The sequence below is a fragment of the Coregonus lavaretus genome (genome assembly GCF_964263955.1).
Source record: "Coregonus lavaretus genome assembly, contig: HAP1_SCAFFOLD_4324, whole genome shotgun sequence".
NCBI classification, from domain to species: domain Eukaryota; kingdom Metazoa; phylum Chordata; class Actinopteri; order Salmoniformes; family Salmonidae; genus Coregonus; species Coregonus lavaretus.
The window spans coordinates 25,369-48,013 of NW_028161424.1; the positions used below are offsets into that span (position 1 = coordinate 25,369).

The 22,645-nt window shown below is 42.8% G+C and overlaps 2 protein-coding genes and 2 pseudogenes across 4 annotated transcripts; all 4 read left to right on the forward strand.

Annotated features, from left to right (window-relative positions):
* Positions 1 to 625: 625 nt before the first annotated feature.
* Positions 626 to 3,142, forward strand: LOC311120694 (protocadherin beta-15-like; the record flags this gene model as incomplete). The annotated part of the gene is made up of 1 exon (XM_084195269.1): positions 626 to 3,142. The coding sequence occupies one exon, from the start codon at positions 626 to 628 to the stop codon at positions 3,140 to 3,142; it is 2,517 nt and encodes an 838-aa protein (XP_084051395.1).
* Positions 3,143 to 4,990: 1,848 nt separating this feature from the next.
* On the forward strand, positions 4,991 to 6,138 carry LOC311120695 (protocadherin beta-16-like; annotated as a pseudogene). Its single transcript has 2 exons — positions 4,991 to 6,020; positions 6,128 to 6,138. The product of its transcript is annotated as a protocadherin beta-16-like (transcript).
* Positions 6,139 to 6,196: 58 nt separating this feature from the next.
* Positions 6,197 to 7,575, forward strand: LOC311120696 (protocadherin gamma-A12-like; annotated as a pseudogene). The gene has a single exon. The product of its transcript is annotated as a protocadherin gamma-A12-like (transcript).
* A 1,317-nt stretch (positions 7,576 to 8,892) lies between these two features.
* LOC311120697 (uncharacterized protein) lies at positions 8,893 to 21,577 on the forward strand (the record flags this gene model as incomplete). The annotated part of the gene is made up of 3 exons (XM_084195270.1): positions 8,893 to 11,238; positions 15,335 to 17,732; positions 19,164 to 21,577. Coding segments are annotated over exons 1-3 (7,104 nt in total), but the record flags the coding sequence as incomplete, so codon positions are not given.
* Between the last annotated feature and the right edge of the window lie 1,068 nt (positions 21,578 to 22,645).

Sequence of the window (22,645 nt, forward strand, 5' to 3'; positions counted from 1 at the left end):
GAGAAGAGAAGTGATACTTTCCCTCATCTGTGTTTTTTTTTTCTTCTTCAGCCAGTCTATTCCTAGGCTTCATTGATATTTTAATCTGAATCTGATGAAGATTTGGTGGATGAAAGATCGACACATTAAAATAATGAAATTGTATTTAAGCTGTCTTCCCTCGGATTCCTAAACTTTACTGAGTGTGGCATATTCATCCCCCCACACACACCTTTTCGTCCAGTTGTCATGCCATAACCAATGGTTTATTATTGACTTTATCTTGATGTGTGTCGTTTTATTTGGCTTTAAATCGAAAGTGTGACGAGTATTTTTTCAAACTGAAGTTCGATGTGGTCAGTAATAAATGTCATTTCTAAATGGTCCTCACAGTGTCGCTGTTCACCAACTGAGCTAGGATAACTTCTGCTCTCCACCCACTCAGATTCACGAATAGCCTACACAGCTCTGGATTTGCCACTGCGCTGCAGAAAACCGTGGAAACAGTCCGTGTGTTAGTGTTTTCTCTGGTTAATTGGAATTAGGCTATTTTCGAATGAACAAAATACATTTTTGTGGAATATTTACATTACATACATCGATACACATAACTACAGCCTGAATATCACGCCGTTTACATGTAAGGATGGGACACAAAGGATTTTGCGTGGCAGGCCTGGTCTGCGGCTTTGCTTTCTTTCTTCTTACACTGCACTACGCCTATGGAGACGTGATCTATTCTTTTCCGGAGGAGATGAAACGCGGATCTGTGATTGGAAATATAGCCAAGGATCTCGGGCTGGAGGCGAGCAGATTGTCAGCTCGTAAAGCCCGTATTGATACAGAAAGGAACCGTAAACGTTATTGTGACATTAATCTGAGTACCGGTGATTTGATTGTCGCGGACCGAATTGATAGAGAAGCGCTTTGTGGAGAAAAGGTTTCTTGTCTTCTCAGATTCGAATTGGTCCTCGAGAATCCCTTGGAATTGCATCGTATATCACTTCAAATACAAGATATCAACGATAATGCACCCATTTTTCCAAAAGACATAATCAAACTAGAAATTACAGAGTCTGCTGTCAAAGGAGCTCGTTTTCTTTTGATTGAGGCCCATGATGCGGACATAGGACAACACGGAGTACAAAGCTATACACTGGAAAGGAATGAACATTTTGTGCTGGCTGTGCAATCTAGCGCAGATGGGGGTAAATATGGTGAGCTAGTTTTAGACAGAGAGCTAGATCGTGAAGAGAAACATGAGTTGAAACTATTGCTTACAGCGATGGATGGTGGCACTCTGCAGAGATCCGGTACTGTAGTCATACACGTCACTGTACTGGATGCTAACGATAATGCCCCAGTGTTTAGCCAGGCCGTCTATAAAGCCACTCTGATGGAAAACTCTCCATTAGATACTGTAGTGGTTACAGTGAGTGCTACGGATGCAGATGAGGGAGTAAATGGAGAAGTGACGTATGAATTTAGTCGAATTTCTGATACAGCTAGACACATTTTTGCTTTAAGCCAGAAAACAGGCGACGTAAAGATCATAGGGCCTATAGATTTCGAGGAAGAATCTGTGTATGAAATGCGAATAGAAGCGAAAGATGGATATGGTCTTACTTCCAATGCTAAAGTCATTATTGATGTTACTGACATTAATGACAACACCCCTGAGATATATCTGAAATCTCTGACTAACCCCATACCTGAGAACGTGTCACCTGGTACAGAGGTGGGCATCATTAACGTGCAGGACAGAGACTCTGATAATAACCGTCAGGTCCGCTGCTCCATTCAGCAAAACGTTCCATTTAAGCTGGTGCCATCCATCAAAAACTACTATTCTCTGGTGACCACGGGCGAACTGGACCGTGAACTAGTGTCTGATTACAACATTACAATCGCTGCCACCGACGAAGGCTCTCCGCCTCTTTCCTCCTATAAAACTATTCAGTTATCTGTAGCTGACATCAACGACAACCCACCTGTGTTTATGGAACAGTCGTATAGCGCCCAAATGACTGAAAATAACAAATCCGGTTCCTCTGTGTGTTCCGTTACTGCTCGAGACCCAGACTGGAGACAGAATGGTACAGTGATTTACTCTCTCTTACCCGTTGAGGTGAACGGTGTCCCGGTGTCCTCGTTTCTATCCGTTAATGGAGACACAGGGGTGATACACGCTGTGAGGTCGTTTGATTATGAGCAGTTCAGGAGCTTTGAAGTCCAGGTGCTGGCCAGAGACAACGGTTCTCCTCCGCTCAGCAGCAACGTCACCGTCAGTGTGTTCATAACGGATGTGAATGACAACTCTCCTCAGATACTATATCCCGCTCCGGAGAGGAACTCCTTCATGACCGAGCTGGTCCCCAAAGCTGCTCACGGGGGCTCTCTAGTCTCCAAGGTGATAGCGGTGGACGCGGACTCCGGACAGAACGCCTGGCTGTCCTATCATATAGTCAAATCCACTGATCCGAGACTTTTCACTATTGGTCTCCACAGCGGAGAGATCAGGACACAGCGTGACATTTCTGAATCTGACAGCATGAAACAGAACCTTATTGTGGCAGTGAAAGATAACGGACAGCCCTCTCTATCTGCAACATGTGCCATGTATTTAGTGATTTCTGACAACTTGGCTGAAGTGCCGGAACTGAAAGATATATATTTTGATGAGAACAATTCCAAACTCACCTCTTATCTGATCATCTCGCTGGTCTCCGTCTCCACCTTTTTCCTCACCTTCATTATTGTCATCCTGGCCGTGAGGTTTTGCCGCAGGAGAAAGCCCAGACTGTTGTTTGACGGAGCGGTCGCCATCCCCAGTGCGTATCTCCCTCCAAACTATGCAGAGGTGGATGGCGCGGGAACTCTCCGCAGCACCTACAATTATGATGCGTACCTGACAACGGGTTCACGCACAAGTGACTTCAAGTTCGTCACATCTTACATTGACAACACCCTGCCTGCGGATCAGACTCTGAGAAAAACTCCAACAGACTTTGCTGAAGAACTTGATGATTCTGATGGGTCCTCAGAGGTATGCATCTACTTTAAATGGATATACAGATTTTATTTATTTATTTTGTTATATATAACAGTAGCCTACACCCGAATATGTATAATAATGCGTAAAAATGGAATACGCTTGGCTTAGACATTGTTGTTTAATTCTCATAGGGTTAAACCAACTTGCTTCGTACTGATAAGATAGGGGATATCATCTCATGACAACATGTATCCATTTCCCTTCAACATTTACATTTATCAAGGATTTATTTCATAAACGGGATGGTTTTTAAGATCGCTAGTTGCTTGAATAATGCATATTGGTTGCGATAAGAATGCAAGGAATAGTTAGTTGTTCATGTGTCTCTCTTGCTGCTGAGTGTAGCTGTACTTGGTGCTGAAATAACAGTTTCCAGAGCATTTGGGTGAAATGTTGTTCATTGTTCTCTCTGATTTATTCCGTTTCCTGACAAATACTTTAGGCCTGCAGAATTTTTGTCCCTTTATTATTGCCCATAGTCAAGTGAATGTTCTTTGCAAAACATATCTGTTTAAATGCGTTGATGGAGTTGATGTGGTTTATACTAGCATGGTTTTGATAAAAACGGGGTCAATATATGTTACAATATTGTATCATGCATTCATGTATTTAGCAGACTGTATGATATGTGTAATTTCTGAAGGGTGCTCCCAGTGTCGCTATTCACCAGCTGAGCTAGAGTATATTCACTCTCCTTCCACTGCTCAAGATTTGCCATTGCGCTACATCTGTGGAAGTGGAGTGTTTCCAGCTCTTTTTGGTTTGCTGCAGTTTTGAGCTGAAAAATATTTAAACATTTGGATTATTTGTGTTTGTGGAACAGTCCTATAGAGCTCACGTGACTGCAAAACAAACCTGGTTCCTCAGTTTGTTCCCTTACTGCAGACTTTGCTGATGATCTTGATGACTCTGATGGGTCCCCAGAGTGACGCCTTTATTTTCAATAAAAACAGACTAGCTTTGGTTTTATTCAGCATATAATAGAGGCTATACTCTTTTACCGTTTCAGATAAGATTCTTTGCAAAACAAAATCATGCAGGGAACAATCAGTAGGCCTATTCGATCGGGATAAAATGTTATTACACCAGGTCGTCTATTAATGCAACATATTTTTTGCTACGGTTTTATTTGCAATGCATTGTAATTTTTCAATCCCCTTATGATTGAAGTAATACATCTTAAAATGCTTACATATGATTTGATTTGTGATGTGGCTATCTTCTGTTGGTTTATTGATAGTTTGACTGGGTTTGTTCACATGCACATTGCAGTTTGGAGAATATGTTTCTGTTTAGAGCTTGGCACTGCTGGAGTGAAAGCTAGTTTGGAATGGGGTAAAACAAGCAAAATACTGCATGTGGAAAGCTATTTAGACAGAATGATGAGAGTGGTTGTGCTAGTGTCCATGCCAAGTGCCGCGCTGCAGTCACTGTCCAAGGTGCTGAAATTGGAGAAAACAAACTCACAATCACTGTAAAAGCAGTAGGGCTTAGTCTATATTTATGGCTACTGATGAACTGCATTACTTTCCTTCTTTGCCACATCGACTTACTGTTTTATGTACTGTCATTTCCTATCTTTCTATTTGGTTGTATTAGCTAGGAGTAACACGTATTCCAATAGTTGCAGTAATCAATCATGCAGCCTACTTATTGGCCTTATCACGACTTTTCGTGAAATAAACATTTAATATTAGTTAAAAAGTGGAGCTTCTGGAAGGTTCTCACTGTGTCGATGTTCACCAGCTGAGTTTGAATATATACTGTTCTCCACCCACTGGTGTTGTCATAAAGCTCAGTGGCTTGGCTGCAATAGCGACGAAAAAGATTGGATTCGGTCAGATTGCGTGCACTTGTGGATATTATTTACATTGAACTACATATTTTTTTGTGGAATACTATATCTGTTTACACTGAAGTATATAGGCTATACAATTTGACTATTTTAATGACAGGATGGGGCACAAAGGAATCCTGATGATAAGCCTGGTTTGCGCTTTTACTTTATTTCTCTTATCGCTGCACTACGCCTATGGAGACCTGAGCTATTCTTTCCGGAGGAGATGATTCGCGGATATATGATTGGAAATATAGCCAAGGATCTCGGGCTGGAGGCGAGCAGATTGTCTGCTCGTAAGGCTAGTATTGACACAGAAGGGAACCAAAAACGTTATTGTGATATTAATCTGAGTACAGAGGACTTGATTGTTGCCGAGAGGATTGACAGAGTGGGGCTTTGTGGCAAGAAGGCTTCGTGCTTTTTACAACAATAACTTGCATTAGAGAATTATTTGGAGCTTCAACGTATTAGTCTTCATGTTCAAGATGCAAATGACAACTTCCCACAATTTAACGAGGATTTGATTAAGATGGAAATAAGTGAATCAGCAGCCAAAGGTGCTCGTTTCTGATTGGAGGTGGCTCAAGATGCAGATATAGGACAAAATGCGGTTCAAGGATACACATTAGACAAGAATGACAATTTTGCTTTAACTGAAATACATTTGAGCTAGTTTTAGAGAAAGAACTTGATCGTGAACAAAGGCAGGAGTTCAAAGTATTACTGACAGCGATAGATGGAGGTATTCCCTAGAGATCAGGTACTGTAGTCATTCACGTCACTGTACTGGATGTTTAGCCAGGCCTTCTATAATACTAGTCTACCTAAAAATCTCTCCTTTAGATACTGTAGTGGTTACAGTAAGTGCTACAGATGCAGATGAGGGAGTGAATGGGGAAGTGGCATACTGTATGACTTCAATCATGTTTCACATGAGGATAAGAAATGTTTTCAACCGACAAACTGGAGAACTTAGAGTTATTGGCACAGTTGATTTTGAAGAAGTCTCATCATTTGAATTGCGTGTTAAAGCGAAGGATGGTTTAGGGTTAGCTTCATATGCCAAAGTGATCATAGACCTGACAGATGTAATTGACAAAGCCCCTGTGATATATTTAAAGCAGGGGCGCAACTTTGGTTTTAGAAGTGGGGGGAACATATTATTATTTTTATTTTTATTTATTTTTATCCAGTCGGATAAACACTCCAAACAGCCTACCCGACCGCTCGGAGGCGTCCGCATGGTCCTAAAGCACACGGTTGACTCATTTTCTATCACATTCCAATGATAAAACTGGGGGGCACAAAAATGCAATTTCTGAATGTGGGAGCGATATGTCTCTTCCATCCCCAGTGAAAGTTGTTCCCCTGATTTAAAGTCTCATATTAACCACATACCCGAGAACGTGTCACCTGGTACAGAGGTGGACATCATAAACGTGCAGGATAGACTCTGAGAATAACCGACAGGTCCGCTGCTCCATTCAGCAAAACGTTCCTTTTAAGCTGGTGCCATCCATCAAAAACTATTATTCTCTGGTGACCACGGGCGAACTGGACCGTGAACTAGTGTCTGATTACAACATTACAATCATTGCCACCGATGAGGGCTCTCCGCCCCGGCCCACAGCTGATGTCAACGACAACCCACCTGTGTTTGAGGAACAGTCCTATAGCGCTCACGTGACTGAAAATAACAAACCCGACTCATCATTGTGTTCCCTTACCGCACGAGATCCAGACTGGAGACAGAACGGTACAGTGATTTACTCTCTCTTACCCGGTGATGTGAACGGTGTCCCAGTGTCCTCGTTTTTATCCGTTAACACGGGGGTGATCCATGCTGTGAGGTCGTTTGATTATGAGCAGTTCAGGAGCTTTAAAGTCCACGTCGTGGCCAGAGACAACGGTTCTCCTCCACTCAGCAGCAACGTGACCGTCAGTGTGTTCATAACGGATGTGAATGACAATTCTCCTCAGATACAATATCCCGCCCCGGAGGGGTACCCCTTCATGACCGAGCTGGTCCATAAAGCTTTGCACGGGGGCTCTCTGGTTTCCAAGGTGATAGGGGTGGACTCGGACTCCGGCCAGAACGCCTGGCTCTCCTATCATATAGTCAAATCCACTGATCCAGGACTTTTCACTATTGGCCTCCACAGCGGAGAGATCAGGACACAGCGGGACATTTCTGAATCTGACAGCATGAAACAGAACCTTATTGTGGCAGTGAAAGATAACGGACAGCCCTCTCTATCTGCAACATGTGCCATGTATTTAGTGATTTCTGATAACTTGGCTGAAGTGCCGGAACTGAAAGAGATATCTTATGATGAGAGCAATTCCAAACTCACCTCTTATCTGATCATCTCGCTGGTCTCCGTCTCCACCTTTTTCCTCACCTTCATTATTGTCATCCTGGCCGAGAGGTTTTCCCGCAGGAGAAAGCCCAGACTGTTGTTTGACGGAGCGGTCGCCATCCCTAGCGCGTATCTCCCTCCCAACTATGCAGAGGTGAATGGCGCGGGAACTCTCTGCAGCAGTTACAATTATGATGCGTACCTGACAACAGGTTCGCGCACCAGTGACTTCAAGATCTTACAATGAAAACACGGACCAGACTCTGAGAAAAACCCCAACTGACTTTATAGAAACTTTTGACGATTCTGAGGGCTCCCCAGAGGTAAGGCTTGAACTCTAAATAAAAATAAATTATAGATGTATTGTATTTATCATAGAATAGATGCCAAACTTTTCATACAATTACAGTTAAGCAGCTTTGTACAATAACGCATTTTTTGAAATTGAGAAAATCATGTAGCCTATTGAACGGGAGTACATTAATACCACAGCTTGTCTATAAGGCAACATGTTCATGCTTTAGGTTTGATGCAATTTGTAATGTAATTATGATTTTTTAAATCACCTCACAATTGAACTAGAAAAGATTGATGCTACTGCCTTGAGTTGTGTGGTTTGAGTATGCGGTTTGATTTGTGATGGTTCTGTTTGTGATTGGTTTTGTTCTTTGACATGCACACTGCACATGTTTGAGGTTAAAATGTGTTACTATTACGAGTTTTCCCTGTTGGAGTGGAGGCCTTTTTGGGAAGGGATTACGAAAAACAAATACTTTATGTATACAGCTATTAAGACAGTGATACGTGGTGTGATAGTGTCTGAAGTGCAGCAGCATTGCTGTGCCACTATCCATGGGGCTGAAATCCCATTTGTAGCTAGCAGTGTATACTTCTTATTGCTGTATCACTGTAATTACTTTAATTCATTGCCATACTCTCTGTTTTTGTATATTGCATTGATGAGTGTTCACTAAAATACCAGCATTATACATCTGATACTTGGAATGTAGAACTATAGCCTAATTTATCACAGATGCCTTCCTCTGTGCAATGTATTTCTTCTACCTAATATTAACTCATGAAAATAGTATGATGATGCTTTGATTGCCCTAATTCATGCTTTAGGTCTTTTATTGCCGTTTCCTGTGTTTCTTTTTGGTTATTTCTATAAGCTTGGGGTGATTTCCCCCGAATAGTTACAGTAATCAATCATGCATTAGGCTATTTATTCAACACATTGAGTAGGCCTACTGTTTAGACACTACACATATGAACAAACATTCTTCTAAATCTATATTTGGTGAAATAGAATCTACATTTTGTGAAACATAGATTTAGAAGAATGTTTGTTAATACAGTATGTATGTGTAATATCTAATGATTACTCGCTGTGTCGCTGTTCACCAGCTGTGTTTGGGTAGATCCAGTTCTCCACCCACTGGTGGTGTTACAAGACTCAGATGCCATTTAGCTGCGGAAAAGATTGGAAACGGTCAGATTTCTGGCACATTTTGTGGATTTAATTTAGATCATAGTGAATCTTTTGTGGAATACGATTTCTTTACATTGTAATATTTAGGCTTTTCAACGTTTTTAATGCCAGGATGGGGCACAAAGAAATATCGGTGACAGGCCTGGTCTGCTGTGTTGCTCTCTTTCTTCTTACACTGCATTCCGTGTGTGGAGATGTGAGCTATTCTTTTCCGGAGGAGATGAAACGCGGATCTGTAATTGGAAATATAGCCAAGGATCTCGGGATCGATGTGCGCAGACTGTCCGCTCGTAAGGCTCGTGTAGATACAGAAGGGAACCGTAAACGTTATTGTGACATAAATCTGAGTACTGGGGATTTTATTGTTGCCGAGAGGATTGACAGAGAGGGGCTTTGTGGAGAGAAGGTTTCATGTGCTCTAAAATTCGAGTTTGTGCTTGAAGATCCACTTGAGTTGCATCGAATCACATTGCAAATTCAGGATGTTAACGATAACACGCCTATTTTTCCAAAGGAGTCTATCAAGCTCGAAATTAGTGAGTTGGCTGTCAAAGGCGCTCGCTTTCGTGTGAATGCTGCCCACGATGCAGATATAGGACAGAACGCAGTACAAAACTACATGTTACAAAGGAATGGCCATTTTGTGCTGAATGTTCAAACCAATACGGTTGGTAGTAAATATGGTGAGTTGGTACTAGATAAAGAATTAGACCGCGAGGAGCAGCGGGAGTTAAAATTATTGCTTACAGCTGTAGACGGTGGCTCTCCGCAGAGATCAGGTACTGCAGTCATACACGTCACTGTACTGGATGCTAACGATAATGCCCCAGTGTTTAGCCAGGCCGTCTATAAAGCCAGTCTGCCGGAAAACTCTCCTCTAGATATTGTAGTGGCTTCAGTGAGTGCTACAGATGCAGACGAGGGAGTGAATGGGGAAGTGATGTATGAATTCAGTCGCATTTCTGACATAGCCAGAAAACTATTTGCATTAGATCAGACAACTGGAGAAATTAGACTAATAGGAGAAATAGATTATGAAGAAGAAGCTAAACATGAAATAATTATTGAAGGGAAAGATGGTTACGGTCTTTCATCTGACACTAAAGCGATTATAGACATCACAGACATAAATGACAATGCCCCTGAGATATATCTAAAATCTCTGACTAACCCCATACCTGAGAACGCGTCACCTGGTACAGAGGTGGGCATCATTAACGTGCAGGACAGAGACTCTGATAATAACCGTCAGGTCCGCTGCTCCATTCAGCAAAACGTTCCTTTTAAGCTGGTGCCATCCATCAAAAACTACTATTCTCTGGTGACCACGGGAGAACTGGACCGTGAACTAGTGTCTGATTACAACATTACAATTATTGCCACCGACGAGGGCTCTCCGCCTCTGTCCTCCTCTAAAACTATTCAGTTATCTGTAGCTGACGTGAACGACAACCCACCTGTGTTTGAGGAACAGTCCTATAGTGCCCACGTGACTGAAAATAACAAACCCGGCTCCTCCGTGTGTTCTGTTACTGCTCGAGATCCAGACTGGAGACAGAACGGTACAGTGATTTACTCTCTCTTACCCGGTGAGGTGAACGGTGTCCCAGTGTCCTCGTTCTTATCCGTTAACGGAGACACAGGGGTGATACACGCTGTGAGGTCGTTTGATTATGAGCAGTTCAGGAGCTTTAAAGTCCAAGTGGTGGCCAGGGATAACGGTTCTCCTCCGCTCAGCAGCAACATCACCGTCAGTGTGTTCATAACGGATGTGAATGACAACTCTCCTCAGATACTATATCCCGCTCCGGAGAGGAACTCCTTCATGACCGAGCTGGTCCCCAAAGCTGTGCACGGGGGCTCTCTGGTTTCCAAGGTGATAGCGGTGGACGCGGATTCCGGACAGAACGCCTGGCTCTCCTATCATATAGTCAAATCCACTGATCCTGGACTTTTCACTATTGGTCTCCACAGCGGAGAAATCAGGACACGGCGGGACATTTCTGAATCCGACAGCATGAAACAGAACCTTATTGTGGCAGTGAAAGATAACGGACAGCCCTCTCTCTCTGCGACGTGTGCCATGTATTTAGTGATTTCTGACAACTTGGCTGAAGTGCCAGAACTGAAAGATATATCTCATGATGAGAGCAATTCCAAACTCACCTCTTATCTGATCATCTCGCTGGTCTCCGTCTCCACCTTTTTCCTCACCTTCATTATTGTCATCCTGGCCGTGAGGTTTTGCCGCAGGAGAAAGCCTAGACAATTTTTTGACGGAGCGGTCGCTATTCCCAGTGCGTATCTCCCGCCCAACTACGCAGAGGTGGATGGAGCGGGAACTCTCCGCAGCACTTACAATTATGACGCCTACCTGACTACGGGGTCACGCACTAGTGACTTCAAGTTCGTCAGATCCTACAATGACAACACGCTACCCGCGGACCAGACTCTGAGAAAAACGCCAACAGACTTTGCTGAAGAACTTGACGATTCTGAGGGATCCGCCGAGGTAGGCCTTTCCTGCAAATAGAAATTGAGGAGATTTGCTTTTATGTTTTAAGAATATTATTTCACAGCAAGTTCTGTACAATGAGAGATAAAATGCAACGATTCAATCCCCTTTCATTTCAAAGGGAGACATTTTATTGATGTTGAAATGTTTGTGTTGTGACCGGTTTATTGTGCTTGTTTTTGTGATTGATAAATTGGCTGGATACTTGTACAGCATGTACGCTGTACAGATGTTACAGAGAATGTGTTCATGGTAGTTTTGTAAATTTTGGTTGGTAGTTAGGTAGCCTATTGTGGTACAGTTTACTTGTAGACCTGTTTGTATAGAATCATTTAGCGAGCTAAAGTGATGAGAAAATCAGCTATAACTCAGCAGTAAAAACAGCAGCAACTCTAAACGATTAGTGCTATCCGAGATCCTTGGGGCGTCCCTACCCTAAACCCTAACCATAACCATAACCATAACCATAACCCTAACCCTAATCTAACCCTAACCCTAACCTTAACCCTTACCGTAATCATTTTAAACGTGAACTTCAGTGTGCTAGGGACGTCCCAATGATTCCACATAGCAAGGACCAACTCTGAACTGAGTGTGGCTGTCCGAGGTGCTGAAATCATGTATTCAAGAGCGGTAAGACTAACTAGTCATTATTGTTTGAAAGTTATCACTTTGCTTACGTCAGTATTTTTATGCAGGACACAGATGAAAGACTGCTAACCTAAAGACCAACAGCAACGTACTATGGTTTATTTGTGGTGGTTTTAGGTTATATCCTGTCTTTCTATTCGGTTATTCATTGATCTAAAGAGATGAATGTATCGAATAGTTGATCAAGAATGCATGTAGCCTAGCACGTCTTTAATTGAAATGCATTCAGGACGATATCAGATCATTTGTGTAATTTCTGAAGGGTACTCACTGTGTCGCTAGATCTGGTGCCATTTCACTGCAGAAAGTAGTGGAGACGGTCAGATTGCGTACATATTTTGTTGATGACGTGGCGAATTTTCATAATCTTTTGTGGAATACTAGACTATTTATGAACATTGATTTATACACATTCATGGTGTTTCACCGTTTTTATTCAAAGGATGGGAAACAAATGATTTTCCGTGACAGTCCTGACTTGCTGCGTTGATTTCTTTCTTCTCATGTTGCACTCTGCCTATGGAGATGTGAGCTATTCTTTACTGGAGGAGATGAAATGCCGGTCTGTTATTGGAAATATAGCCAAGGATCTCGGGCTGATCGCGAGCAGACTGTCTGGTCGTAAGGCCCGTATTGATACCGAAGGGAACCAACAACGTTATTGTGACATTTAAGTGGCAATCAGCATTTGCTAAATCAAGTTTTGACATATACATTAATGTGTACCCATTGACCCGTGGTCCTCTGTAGCTCAGCTGGTAGAGCACGGCGCTTGTAACGCCAAGGTAGTGGGTTCGAACGCCGGGACCACCCATACACAAAAAAATATATGCACGCACGACTGTAAGTCGCTTTGGATAAAAGCGTCTGCTAAATGGCATATTATTATTATTATTGATTATTGAAGAATATAACTTATAAATGCCCCATGAGCTTAGTTCAACTGTCGTTCCCCATCAGAACTCTAAATATAAGCTATTTATTTACTCTGTTGTTTGTAAACAAAGAAAATGTAAACGAACACTATATAGCCTCTCAACATGGTTAAAACTATACTTTTGAGAGTGGTTATATTTCTCCAGCCCCATCACTCAGCTATGTTATTGTTTCTACTGCTTATTGCCGCTTTAATCTGAGTACCGGGGAATTGATTGTTGCAGAGAGGCTTGACAGAGAGGGGCTTTGTGGCAAGAAGGCTTTGTGCATTTTTAAAACAGGATGTTCAAGATATTCATGATAATTCCCCAGAATTTAAAAACGACATAAGTAAAATTTAGATAGCAGAATCTGCAATTAAAGTTGCGCATTTTCATTAGATGAGGCCCACAATGCAGATATCGGGCAGAATGGGGTCCAGAGCTATACAATGCAAACAAATGGCCATTTCGTTTTGAGCATTAATGCGAAAAGTGGTGGACGCAAATACTGTGAGTTAGTCTTAGACAAAGTGTTAGATCTTGAACATCAGCAGGAGATAAAATTGCTACTGACAACTGTAGATGGTGGCATTCCGCAAAGATCAGGTACTGTAGTCATACACATCACTGTACTGGATGCTAACAATAATGCCCCAGTGTTTAGCCAGGCCGTCTATGAAGCCCATCTGCCCTTTAGATACTGTAGTTACAGTGAGTGCTACATATGCAGATGAGGGAGGAAATGGTGAAGAGACGTACGACTTTGACCATGTTTCAGATGAGGATGTTTAACTATTCTCGCTTGATCCTAAGAAAGGGGAAATAAGGGTTATTGGGTCAGTTGATTATGAAGAGGGGTCGTCATATGAATTGCAAATTAGAGCCAAGTATGGGCCTGGGTTAACTTAATATTCTGTATTAATTATAGAAATAACCTACATAAATGATAACGCCCCTGTAATATATGTAAAATCTCTGAATAACCCCATACCTGAGAACGCGTCACCTGGTACTGTCACGTCTCCTCCCGTTGCTCCCCTCCCGCGCTCTGATTCGCCGGTCTACTGAGCCACCGGTCTGAGCGCACCACCTCGGCAACACTGGAATGGAAACCGAAACCGAACGTGCAGGATAGAGACTGAGAAAACCGATAGGTCCACTGCTCCATTCAGCAAAACGTTCCTTTTAAACTGGTGCCATCCATCAAAAACTACTATTCTCTGGTGACTACGGGCGAACTGGACCGTGAACTAGTATCTGATTACAACATTTCGAATCACTGCTACCGACGAAGGCTTTCTGCCTCTATCCTCCAACAGAATTAGCTGAAGAAATTGATGACTCTGATGGCTCCCCAAAGGTAGGACTTATTGTAAATAGAAATAAACTACATTTGGTTTCATAATGTTATGGAATACAGCTATATTTTCATTCAATTACAGCTAAGATGGTTTCTACATTTTTTCCACTGAAGAAAATCATTCTCCCAATGGGCCCACAGGAATGCGTAATTTAGCTTGTCTATTTAGGCAACTAGTTTGTTCTCCACGTGTGATGTCATTTACAACGCATTTCAATCCCCTTAAAGTTGTAGTGAGAAATCCAGGGATGCTAATATTATGTGGTTTGGTTTGTCATGTGGAGCCTACTGTTTGTGATTTCATTTTTCACATACACACTGTACAGTTTTGAGGTTACAGGAAAAGGGTTGATATAGGAGTTTGGCTCTTTTCGAGTGAAGTGCTATTTAGCTCGTTTTTGGAAGAAGATAAATACTTTATATTGAGAGCTATTTACACAGTGATGAGAGTAGCGGTGTGAGAGTGTCTGAAGTGCAGCGTCCTCGCAATGCCACTGTCCATGGTGCTGTAAATGCATACAATCCGATTTCACGCCAATAAGATTTACTGATTGTTTAGTGTCACAACGGTCATTTCGTGCCATACTCTGTTTTTCTGTTAATGGCACTGATGCTTTTGTAATGGCTGAAGGAGCGGCACTATAAATTGCATAGCCTAAGTCTGTTATTTGCATTGTAGCCTACATCCTATCAGAGATGTGTTCTCGTTTGTAATATATTCATTCCACCTGATCTTAACTCATATCAATAGAATGCGGGTTAATGGCAATCATTTATGGTTTTGTGGTTTTATATACTGTCGTTTGCTGTTCTTCTCTTTTGTTATTTCCAATAGTTTATCAATCAATTCAGCCTAGGCTACTCATAGGCCTATTGAAATACTTTTGGTGACACATATCAACGAATGTCAGATAATGTGTAATATCTGAAGGGTACTCGCTGTGTCGCTATTCACCAGCTATGTTTTTATAGATCCAGTTCTCCACCCACTTGTGTTGTTACAAGGCTCGGGTGCCATTTAGCTGCGGAAAAGGTTGGAGACGGTCAGATTGCGTGCACATTTTGAGGATGTAATTTCGATGAAACTGTATTTTTTTATGAAATATTATTTGTTTGCATTGTATAGTATCTTGGCTGTAAGGTGTTTTGACGTTTTAATCCCACAATGGGGCACAAAGGATTTTCGGTCGCAGTCCTGGTCTGCGGCTTTGCATTCTTTCTTCTTACACTGAACTCCGCCTATGGAGAGGTGAGCTATTATTTTCCGGAGGAGATGAAACGCGGATCTGTTATTGGAAATATAGCCAAGGATCTGGGGTTGGAGGCGAGCAGACTGTCCGCTCGTAAGGCCCGAATTGATACCGAAGGGAACCGCAAACGTTATTGGGACATTAATCTGAATAGTGGTGATTTGATTGTTACCGAAAGGATTGACAGAGAGGAGCTTTGCGGAGAAAAGGTGTCATGCCTTCTGAGCTTTGAGTTAGTCCTAGAGAATCCTCTTGAGTTACATCGCATATCACTTCAAATACAAGATATCAATGACAATTCACCCATATTTCCAAAGGATACAATTAAACTGGAAATCAGAGAATCAGCTGACAAAGGAGCTCGCTATCGTGTGAACGCTGCTCATGACGCAGACATAGGACAGAATGCAGTTCAAAGTTACATGCTACAAAGGAATAGCCATTTTGTGTTGAGTGTTCAAACCACTTCTGCAGGTAGCAAATACGGTGAGTTAGTGCTTGACAAAGAATTAGACCGTGAAGAGCAGCAGGAATTACAATTATTGATCACAGCTGTGGACGGGGGAACTCCGCAGAGATCAGGTACTGTAGTCATACACGTCACTGTACTGGATGCTAACGATAACGCCCCAATGTTTAGCCAAGCCGTCTACAAAGCCAGTCTGCCGGAAACATCTTCTTTAGGTACACTAGTTGTTACTGTGAGCAGTACTGATGCAGATGAAGGAGTGAACGGCGAAGTAATGTATGAATTTAGTCGAATGTCTGATAAGGCAAGGAAAATGTTTACATTGGACCAGAAAACGGGGGACATTACAGTAATAGGGGAGTTAGACTATGAAGAGGAATCCAAATATGAAATGTTTGTAGAAGGAAAAGATGGTTATGGCCTTTCTTCAGACACTAAAGTGATAATAGACATTACAGATATAAATGACAACGCCCCTGAGATATATCTAAAATCTCCAAGTAACCCGATACCTGAGAACGCGTCACCTGGTACAGAGGTGGGCATCATTAACGTGCAGGATAGAGACTCTGAGAATAACCGTCAGGTCCGCTGCTCCATTCTGCAAAACGTTCCTTTTAAGCTGGTGCCATCCATCAAAAACTACTATTCTCTGGTGACCACGGGCGAACTGGACCGTGAACTAGTGTCCGATTACAACATTACAAGCATTGCCACCGACGAGGGCTCTCCGCCTCTGTCCTCCTCTAAAACTATTCAGTTATCTGTAACTGACGTCAACGACAACCCATCTGTGTTTGAGGAACAGTCCTATAGCGCCCACGTGACTGAAAATAACAAACCTGGTTCCTCTGTGTGTTCCGTTACTGCTCGAGACCCGGACTGGAGACAGAATGGTACAGTGATTTACTCTCTCTTACCAGGTGATGTGAACGGTGTCCCGGTGTCCTCGTTTTTATCCGTTAACGGAGACACTGGGGTGATCCACGCTGTGAGGTCATTTGATTATGAGCAGTTCAGGAGCTTTAAAGTCCAAGTGGTGGCCAGGGACAACGGTTCTCCTCCGCTCAGCAGCAACATCACCGTCAGTGTTTTCATAACGGATGTGAATGACAACTCTCCTCAGATACTATATCCCGCCCCGGAGGGGAACTCCTTTATGACCGAACTTGTCCCTAAAGCTGCGCTAGGGGGCTCTCTGGTTTCCAAGGTAATTGCGGTGGACACGGACTCCGGCCAGAACGCCTGGCTCTCCTATCATATAGTCAAATCCACTGATCCGGGACTGTTCACTATTGGCCTCCACAGCGGAGAGATCAGGACACAGCGGGACATTTATGAATCAGACAGCATGAAACAGAACCTTATTGTGGCAGTGAAAGATAACGGACAGCCCTCTCTCTCTGCGACTTGTGCCATGTATTTAGTGATTTCTGATAACTTGGCTGAAGTGCCGGAACTGAAAGATATATCTCATGATGAGAGCAATTCCAAACTCACCTCTTATCTGATCATCTCGCTGGTCTCCGTCTCCACCTTTTTCCTCACCTTCATTATTGTCATCCTGGCCGTGAGGTTTTGCCGCAGGACAAAGCCCAGACTGTTGTTTGACGGAACGGTCGCCATCCCCAGCGCGTATCTCCCTCCAAACTACACAGAGGTGCATGGCGCGGGAACTCTCCGCAGCAATTTTGACGCCTACCTGACAACGGGTTCATGCACAAGTGACTTCAAGTTCGTCAGATCTTACAATGACAACACGCTGCCCACGGACCAGACTCTGAGAAAAACTCCTACTGATTTTGCAGAAACTTTTGACGATTCTGAGGGGTTCCCAGAGGTAGGCTTGATTTTATTTTATTTATATTTTCGAATTGGAAACTCATTGTAGAAAGATGAGCTCCGAGTTTCCCACTTGGAAAGTGTCAGAATCAACCAATAGGAATCTCTACGCAAAAAACGTACGCAAAGTTTTACTCAGAGGTTCTGAGTTTCCGAGTTGTCTTGAATGCACCATATTGGGCAACTTGTTCATGCTTTAGGTTTGTTGCTATTGATGATAATGTATATACCCTCAAAATTGAAGTGAAAAATGTTTATACTAATCTATTATGTGGTTTGAATTATTTTGATGTGATTATGTGCTTTGAGCTGTGATGTTTCTGTTGTGAATTATTTTGATTTTTGACATATACCTACACGCTGCATGTTTGAGGTTAAAATGAGTTAGTAGCCTAGTTTATGCCTAGTTTGTCCTGTTCGAGTGCAGGCCTATTCGGAAACGGGTTACAAAATAGAAATACGGTATATGGAGAGCTACTAAGCCAGAGTGTTGAGAGAAGCGTTGTGCAGCGGCTTTGGTATGTCGCTGTCCATTGTGCTGAAATGACCATTTTAAGACCTATAGGGTTTACTTTTAATCGTTTTTGACTGTCATTACTTTCATTCATTGCCATACTCTCTGTTTTTGTATATTGCATTGATGAGTTTGTGTTAACTAAAATACCGACACTAAAAATGAGACTTATACCTTTTTGGATATGTGTTCACTTTGGAACGTATTTTCTCCAATCTATATCTTAACTCTTTAAAATAGTCTGATATGGATTTTAATGCCTGGTAAATCCATTTGAACTCAATCACTTTTTGATATCACCCGTTTTGATTTGAAATGCAAAATAAGTCAACTTTGAGCACCTTTATCTCCTGAATGTTTTGGCATTCAGGTCCAAAAAGTCACGTTCTGACCACTTTTTCCATGGGCAAACATGAATAGAAAGTTTTGTTTAAGGGATGCTGTCAAAAAGTGATTGAATTCAAATGGATTTACCCTTCCGTAATTAATGTGTTGGGTGTTTTACTGCCAGTTACTGTTTTTCTATATATTTGGATTATTTCCATAAGGTTGGGGTGATTTCCCCCCAATAATTACAGTAGTCTACCTAGTCAATCATGCAGCCTACTTATATAGGCTACAGCTTTCTATGATGACGTTTCGTGAAATAAAGATTTAGAAGAATGTTTGTCACCATATGTAATTTCTAAAGAGTACTCACTGTGTCGCTATTCACCAGCTGTGTGGTTATACACCCAGTTCTCCACCCACTTCGTTCTGTTTCAAGGCCAGTGTGCTCTGGTGCCATTTAGCTGCGGAAAATATTTGGAAACGGTCAGAGTTCTGGCACATTCGGTGGATATTATTTTATTCTGACTCCATATTTTTGTGGAATACTATTTGTTTACATTCCAGTATTTAACTATATGGTCGTTTTCAGTTTATAATCCAAGGATGGGGCACAAAGGAATATCGGTGGCAGGCCTGGTCTGCGGCTTTGCATTATTTCTCCAAACGCTGTACTCTGCCTTTGGAGACGTGAGCTATTCTTTTCCGGAGGAGATGGAACTCAGATCTGTAATTGGAAATATAGCCAAAGATCTCGGTTTGAAAGCTAGCAGACTGTCCGCTCGTAAGGCCCGCATTGATACCGAGGGGAACCATGAACATTATTGTGATATTAATCAGAGTACCGGGGATTTGATTGTTGCGGAAAGGATTGACAGGGAGGAGCTATGTGGAGATAAGGTTTCGTGTATGTTTAAATTCGAGTTAGTTCTAGAAGGTCCGTTGGAATTGCATCGTGTATCACTACTGATTGAGGATGTCAATGATAATTCACCCATTTTCCCGAAGGACACCATCAAATTGGAAATTAGTGAGTTGGCAGTCAAAGGGGCTCGCTATCGTGTTAACGAGGCACATGACGCAGACATGGGACAGAACGCAGTGCAAAGGTATACATTACAAAGGAATGAACATTTTGTGCTGTCTGTTCACGATTACATTGACGGAAGAAAGAACGTAGAGTTGGTTTTAGATAAAGAACTAGATCGTGAGGAAAAGCGGGAGATGAGTTTACTGCTAACAGCAATAGATGGTGGCACTCCTCAGAGATCAGGTACTGTAGTCATACACGTCACTGTACTGGATGCTAACGATAACGCCCCAGTGTTTAGCCAGGCCGTCTATAAAGCCAGTCTTCCTGAAAACTCTCCTTTAGATACTGTAGTGGTTACAGTAAGTGCTACAGATGCAGATGAGGGAGTAAATGGGGAAGTGACGTATGAATTCAGTCGCATATCTGACAAAGCAATAAAGGTATTTTCTTTGGGCCACAGTACGGGAGAAATTAAGGTGATAGGTCCGATAGATTTCGAAGGCGACCCAAAATATGAAATGCGCATAGAGGGTAAAGACGGCTATGGCCTTTCATCTGATTCAAAAGTAATTATTGATATCACTGATGTAAATGACAACGCACCTGTGATATATCTAAAATCTCTGAGTAACCCCATTCCTGAGAACACATCACCTGGTACAGAGGTGGGCATCATTAACGTGCAGGACAGAGACTCTGAGAATAACCGTCAGGTCCGCTGCTCCATTCAGCAAAACGTTCCATTTAAGCTGGTGCCATCCATCAAAAACTACTATTCTTTGGTGACCACGGGAGAACTAGACCGTGAACTAGTGTCTGATTACAACATTACAATCACTGCCACCGACGAGGGCTCTCCGCCTCTGTCCTCCTCTAAAAGTGTTACGTTATCTGTAGCCGACGTGAACGACAATCCACCTGTGTTTGAGGAACAGTCCTATAGCACCCACGTGACTGAAAATAACAAACCCGACTCATCATTGTGTTCCCTTACCGCACGAGATCCAGACTGGAGACAGAATGGTACAGTGATTTACTCTCTCTTACCCGGTGATGTGAACGGTGTCCCAGTGTCCTCGTTTTTATCCGTTAACGGAGACACGGGGGTGATCCATGCTGTGAGGTCGTTTGATTATGAGCAGTTCAGGAGCTTTAAAGTCCAAGTGGTGGCCAGGGACAACGGTTCTCCTCCACTCAGTAGCAACGTGACCGTCAGTGTGTTCATAACGGATGTGAATGACAACTCTCCTCAGATACTATATCCCGCCCCGGAGGGGAACTCCTTCATGACCGAGCTGGTCCCCAAAGCTGCTCACGGGGGCTCTCTGGTTTCTAAGGTGATAGCGGTGGACGCAGACTCCGGCCAGAACGCCTGGCTCTCCTATCATATAGTCAAATCCACTGATCCGGGACTGTTCACTATTGGTCTCCACAGCGGAGAGATCAGGACACAGCGGGACATTTCTGAATCTGACAGCATGAAACAGAACCTTATTGTGGCAGTGAAAGATAACGGACAGCCCTCTCTATCTGCGACATGTGCCATGTATTTAGTGATTTCTGACAACTTGGCTGAAGTGCCGGAACTGAAAGATATATATTTTGATGAGAACAATTCCAAACTCACCTCTTATCTGATCATCGCGCTGGTCTCCGTCTCCACCTTTTTCCTCACCTTCATTATTGTCATCCTGGCCGTGAGGTTTTGCCGCAGGAGAAAGCCCAGACTGTTGTTTGACGGAGCGGTCGCCATCCCCAGTGCGTATCTCCCTCCCAACTATGCAGAGGTGGATGGCGCGGGAACTCTCCGCAGCACCTACAATTATGATGCGTACCTGACAACGGGTTCGCGCACCAGTGACTTCAAGTTCGTCAGATCTTACAATGACAACACCCTGCCTGCGGATCAGACTCTGAGAAAAACTCCCACTGACTTTGCTGAAGCATTTGATGACTCTGATGGGTCCCCAGAGGTAGGCAAATAATAATAAATTAGATTTGTTTTTAGGCCTACATATGTTAGAATAGAGGCTATACTTCTCTTAGAATCTCAGCTATAATGCTTTGTACAATCACTTTTCCCCCTGGAGAAATCACTAGGCTACTCCCACGGATTTATTCATTCCCTATTAGGTATCGATTATACATGGTTCAGGTTTCATGCAATTTGTGATGTTTTAGATAATTATTTCCACCCCCTGCAGTATAAATGATAACCTAAATCTTGATGTGTTATTATATGTGTTTTTTTAGACTTGTGATGGGGTAGGCCTATGTTTGTTATTGATAAACTACATGACCAAAAGTATGTGGACACCTGCTCATCGAACATCTCATTCCAAAATCATGGGCATTCATATGGAGTTGGTCCCCCCTTTGCTGCTATAAAAGCCTCCACTCTTCTGGGAAGGCTTTACACTAGATGTTTGGACATTGCTGCGGGGACTTGCTTCCATTCAGCCACAAGAGCATTAGTGAGGTCAGGCACTGATGTTCGGCGATTAGACCTGGCTCGCAGTCGGTGTTCCAATTCATCCTGAAGGTGTTTGATGGGTTTGAGGTCAGGGCTCTGTGCAGGCCAGTCAAGTTCTTCAACACCGATCTCAACAAACCATTTCTGTATGGACCTCGCTTTGTTCACAGGGGCATTGTCATGCTGAAACAGGAACTCTCCACAGCACTTACAATTATGATGCGTACCTGACAACAGGTTTGCTCACAAGTGACTTCAAGTTCGTCAGATCTTACAATGACAGCACGCTGCCCACGGACCAGACTCTGAGAAAAACTCCAACGGACTTTGCTGAAGCATTTGACGATTCTGAGGGTTCCCCAGAGGTAGGCCTCTGTATTCAGTAATACACGGTTGATATGTTTTCTACCATGTACATAGGCCTACATTTGTTATCCTGGTGATGCAAATTTATAAAATGTGATATGTTAGGTGGGAGTGTTTTTGAAATGTTGGAGCAATTTAGACAGAAGGACGAGAAGATATGCTTTTTACATTGTGTGTGCATCCTTGTTCCAGTTGGCTGCCA